The following is a 5,650-nucleotide window of genomic DNA, read 5'->3' on the forward strand; positions in this document are numbered from 1 at the left end:
AACGAAAGCAAATAAGCGAAAATCTTTTTAATTCTAAAATTTTATAAAGTTGTCAGAGTATTTTATTTACTATGTGATATCATATAGCAAAATATATTAAAAGTAATGTTTTAAAAGTCCCGTACTAAAATCAAATATACGATGACACTATTTATTTTCCTTTTATAGTTTTATCCAATGATAAAAAGATTTCTTAAAAAAAATGTACTATTAAAGTATTTCTTGTTGTTAATATGCAAATGATATTTTAAAATTGAATAAAATATTTGTTAAACTATTTAAAAATAGTGGAAAACATTAATTAGTTTAAAACATGTAATAAAGACAAAGTTGTTCGTGATCTTACTCGCGAGTTCAGATATTTTGTTGATTTTGGTGTTATTTTTCGTAGAGGTCTTTAAATACCCTCATTTTAATACATTAAATATTAAACTATATTAACAACTTTATTTTAAAGATACAACACACTAGAACCCAATAGAGAATCGAACCATATTTAATATATAAAATATATTATTCCATTTTCAACTTTTTTAATTTTAAATGTAAAACGCATTATATAAAAGTACAAGAACAAAAATATATAATATTTAGGGTAAGATCACGAAGATTATTCCATAAAAAAATTATTTTATCTAGAATAAGCAAAAATGGTAAAATGATAAATATCTCTAATAAATCTATATTAAGCATGGAACATAAGAAAATAAAAGGCAAGAAAGATAATTTTTAGTAACCTCTTCACTGAAAACCTGGCATTTGATTTCTCTTAACTTTACAAAACTTTGCACTACAAATTCATGTTGAACAAATAAGTATATATACATTTGAAAAAGCAAAACAAAAAGAAAAGCCCTTTTGAGCTTTGAAGGCTTCTTCTATCATACAACATATAAATGGACTCAGTGATCACATGTTGAATTTCATATACTTTCTTTAGGAAGCTAGAAACCCAAATGAGAAAGAAAAAGCAACTTGAAGGTAAAAGAGCTAAAAATGAGTATGAAAAATTCACCTGGGGCCTGAGAGTTCCATTGCTTGGACCAACAAAGAAGAGTCATCAGTGAGGTCAGAATACCTATCTGATGAAGAGAGTTCATGTGGTTTGCTGCATTTGCTGTTGTCAGCACTCTGAGAAGCTTCCCATTTCTCTGCAAGACCATCACCTTCAAGCATGCGTACAACTTCTGACATTCTAGGCCTGTGGCCAGGAAGATATTGTGTGCACAAGAGTGCCACTTGAACGATTTCCTCAAGCTCAATCCTGTCATAGTTGCTCATCAGATCCTTGTCCACAAGCAACTCAAGCTTCTTCTCTTGATGGATTTTCCTTACCTGAGAGTCAATATGTCAACACTGTTTGTTTGATTCTTGTTCAATGCACAATATAGAAGCAAAAGTATACAAAACATGTAGGATATATATGTTCAACTGAAATTTAGTCCAACTACTTTGAAAACAACATAATTTACTGTAATGTAGTTGTTCTTGACTCTGATTAAAGGATAGACGAGGAAGGAAAATAATTTGCTCAAATGCAGTAGGTGTTCTATTTGATGGATTTTCTATGAAAAGAACATGTTGGTTACTTTTGACAGTTGGTGATTGTGCTTCCAAACTCACATTGGACTAACAGTATGTTTAGACATATGTTCTGAACTCACATAGACTGGCCTTTTCGATACAAGTGTTAGGATTCCAAGTGTAAATTTCCATCCTACATTGAGTAGGAATGAACATGATAAATAGTATATTATAAGAAAGAAAACCCACAAACTTATTCTCTTAAGATTTTAGGCTAGATATGGTGTCAAATCTCTTAAGTGTTTCCTTTTGCAGTTATCCAAAAGTAAGAACAGATACTTATTTTAACTTTTGGAAAAACCAAATTGTTTTGAGAAAAAAATCAAACCAAATCTTTGAGGAAAAAGAAGAATGAATGAGTTGAGTTCTATTCTTAGTAAATTGCAACATGTTGATCTAAACACACAACTACCTCACCTCTTAATAAGCACACAAACAATAACTCTTTGTGCCAACAAAAGTGGGAAAAAAGAACTTAAATGAACAACAAAGGGAAAGAGACTTACCCAATCAAGCATGGCTCCTTTTTGGTTGGCTGCTTTTCCAAATTCCAGTGCCCTCTGGCCAGTGATTAACTCAAGAAGCAGAATGCCGAATCCAAAGACGTCGGTCTTCTCAGAAGATTGCCCTGTGGAAAGATACTCTGGTGCTATATGCCCCACTGTACCCCTCACTGCAGTTGTGACATGTGAATCTTGATGATCTAAAAGCTTAGCCAACCCAAAATCCCCTACCACTGCCTCACAATAGTCATCAAGCAATATATTTGCAGCCTTCACATCTCTGTGGATTATCTTTGGATCACACTGCTCATGAAGGTATAGCAGTCCCCTTGCTGCTCCTATGGCAATCTGCTTCCTTGTGCCCCAATCCAACACTGGCTTACCTGCAAATATCCATGCCTCATAGGTTAAAATTAATTAATGTAACTCAAATTCTTTAGAACACATTGATTTTAACTTACAAGCTTCATTCATTTTACTCTCATTTAATATGTTCAAATAAAGCCCAAGTCTAATACACTAACCAATTTTTATTCAAAAGCTCTGTCAGAGATGAGTTTCTATTGGGTTTTTTGGTGCTGTCCTCTATCGAGCATTAACAATACACTGATGTTGGTACTTTAAAAATCTTTTTAATATATTTTAAAACATAAAAATCAATATCTATCAGTGTATTTTGAAGGCATGACAGAGGAACAATACAGGAAAATCTAGTAGAGAATCCAAATTCGTATAAAAGAAAGTGATTTTGTCTACAATTGAACTCACCCTTGAGCCTAGAAGCAACACTGCCATTGGACATGTAAGGATAAACCAAAAGCCTTTCTGTTGGTGTCATGCAAAATCCATACAGTTTGAGGAGGTTTCGGTGCACTGCCAAGCTTATCATTTCAACTTCAGTCTGAAATTGTATATCTCCTCCAGTTGCACTGCCATCTTTAAGCCTCTTCACTGCTACAAGAGTGCCATCTGGGAGAATTCCCTTGTAGACATGTCCAAAACCACCCTTGCCGAGGATGTTTTTGTTGCTGAAGTTGTTAGTAGCAATCTGGAGTTCTCGTAATTGGAACCTCTTCAAGTTTCCAAGGTAGACTTCTTCATGATGATGGTCTATAGTGATTCAGAATTAAGACAGATATTGGAGGAACTATTATTATAATTGGACTAAATATATTCAAAGTTTGAGATATGTACTACTATACAACCTTAAGTATAATGAAGATGCATAATTGTAAGCTTCTACTAAAGGTTTTTTATGGGAAGTATACCTTTAACATGAAAGAATGACTTTTGTTTACGCTTGTACCTCCTCAATATAATAAGTCCAAGACCAAAAGCTACCAAGCAGAGGAATCCAAGACTCAGACCAAAGGCAATGGCCATTTTGTGAGCCTTTGTTCTACCAGATGGTATAGCATCTATGAAAGCAAAGAGATTTGCTATCAACATTAGTACAATTACTGTAAAAATTTATCAAAATAAAAATGACAGAAAGTGTTGTTTGGAAAAATCATTCAATTTAAGAAATTCATTAGCAATTGTGAAGGGATCTTACTCTCAGAACTGTTCAAGTTCATCGACATGGGCATAAGTGTCATCCCATGGCAATTTTTTTCTTTTCCTGTGGTGCAGACTAAGGGGTTTCCTACAATACTGAAACAACACAAGGGAACAAGAAGAATTTGAAGTAAGTACAAAATTTTAATGCATTTTGAAGACACAGAAATACATTGATTGATGTTATCAAAGAGAGAGAAAGTTTTACCTGAAGGATTTGGCCATAATTCTAGGTATAGGGCCACTCAGATTATTGTAGGACAAGTCACTGAATAGATAATCACAAACAAGAACTCATCTTTAGAAATACAAAGAACAAAATTAATGCAGAGAGAGAAAAAGAAAATGGTCATGAAGATTACAGAAAAGCAAGCTGCGCCATGTTAGCTAGTGACACTGGGCATTCTCCATCAAAACTGTTATTATTGAGCCTCCTGAAACCATTTCAATAACCATTTATCTCAAGAAACCTGACAGGAAACACTGAAATATTATATATTCTAAGCTTCAATCATAGCTCATAAATGCTTACAAGTACTGGAGGCTTCTCAGGTGACCCAGAGAGGGAGGAATCTCCCCATTGAAGAAGTTGTCAGAGAGATCAAGAGTTTGAAGCTTGGAAAGTTTTCCTATCTCTGAAGGGATTGAACCAGTTAAGTTGTTATTTTGTAGCACCCTGAAAAGTAGTAAAAAAACACCTATTTTAGTACTGATGAGACTGATAAAATTAAGAAACAACCATCTTAGAGAGTTATAGAATTCATAGTGCTTTCTGATTCTTACACAGTCTGAAGATATGTCAGGTTTCCTATGCTTGGAGATAGAATACCAGATAAATTTTGGCTGGGAATGCCCCTAAACAATGCAGAACCAGGTTCATCAAAATGTTAAAACATTTTCCAATACAAGCTTGAAACTTGTTGCTGTGGACTGTTTAACATTTTATCCTTTGTTTTGAAGAAACTATTCCAACTTGAAAATGTAGAAGAAGATTGAAGAGAGACTCACAGGCTAACGACAAGATTCTCTGGGGAACATGTGACCATATTCCAGCTGCATGGATCAACTGCATCCGCATCCCAATTATCTAGAATACCATGGGGATCCACAAGAAAAGCTTTTATCCCCATTAAAGCTTGCACTACATCAAGAGAGACACAAAGACTCAGTTCTAAATCCTCCTCAATGAACTGATTTGAAGACATAGAATGCTAAACTTTTGCACAAATCTAAGGAACTAGAAAAGACAAAAGTTCAACTTTACCTTCAAAGTTTACTCCCTTTGGAGAGAGCAAAGCATTGGAAGAGCTCCAAAACCAGAAGAAAACCAGAAAACAAAGAGCAGCTTCTCCTCCTCTTGGCTTTCCCATTCAATTGAAATATCCCAAGAACCAAACACAGGTACTGGAAAAACACCTGATGGTAGTAGTAGTAGTAGTAGTACTAAAGGATAAATATAATGAGGCTATAACAACAGTTTTCTCAAATGAGTGAGTGTTCTTTCTTGGCAGTGATTTTCAAAACAAGTGCAGAATCCCATTCACCAAAAATCTTGTGTGTCAGACCCAAGAAAATAAAACAGGCTTTTGATAATATAAAGGGAAGTAGCATAGCATGCCTGTCACAGAGGCAGGTTCTTCAAACGAAGATAATGTGTTGTTATGCCTTTAAAAATGAACCAATTGAAGGTAAATTCAAATGACACATGGCAGGGAGAGAATATGGCAAGGACACAATTGGCAATTCACTTGAGCCTTCTTAATCATGCACTTGCCAAGGAAACAAAAAGAGCTTTAACAATTATTTATTCACACCAGAGTAAGAAAAGCCAAAGAAGCACACTGGACAATGAGAGAGACAATTATATTTTAATCGTATGAGTGAACATCATACAGATTCACATCAAACCATGGCATTTTTTTCCTCTTGTTTTGGTGTAAAAGGGGTCAAAAATCAAAATCATTGCTTATTTTATTCACCTGTTACAGTATGCATTTGCCTAGATA

The 5,650-nt window shown here is 34.4% G+C and overlaps 1 protein-coding gene across 1 annotated transcript; it reads right to left on the reverse strand.

Annotated features, from left to right (window-relative positions):
- Positions 1–740: 740 nt before the first annotated feature.
- LOC106772701 (protein NSP-INTERACTING KINASE 1) lies at positions 741–5,317 on the reverse strand. Its single transcript, XM_014659258.2, has 11 exons — positions 4,909–5,317; positions 4,653–4,785; positions 4,428–4,499; positions 4,177–4,320; positions 4,007–4,078; positions 3,853–3,912; positions 3,643–3,740; positions 3,356–3,505; positions 2,856–3,197; positions 2,091–2,470; positions 741–1,335 (listed from the first exon to the last, which is right to left on the reverse strand). Exons 1-11 carry the CDS (start codon positions 5,012–5,014, stop codon positions 1,012–1,014), a joined length of 1,881 nt encoding a protein of 626 aa, XP_014514744.1. The 5' UTR covers positions 5,015–5,317; the 3' UTR covers positions 741–1,011.
- Positions 5,318–5,650: the final 333 nt, after the last annotated feature.

The sequence above is a fragment of the Vigna radiata genome, chromosome 1 (genome assembly GCF_000741045.1).
Source record: "Vigna radiata var. radiata cultivar VC1973A chromosome 1, Vradiata_ver6, whole genome shotgun sequence".
NCBI lineage: Eukaryota > Viridiplantae > Streptophyta > Magnoliopsida > Fabales > Fabaceae > Vigna > Vigna radiata.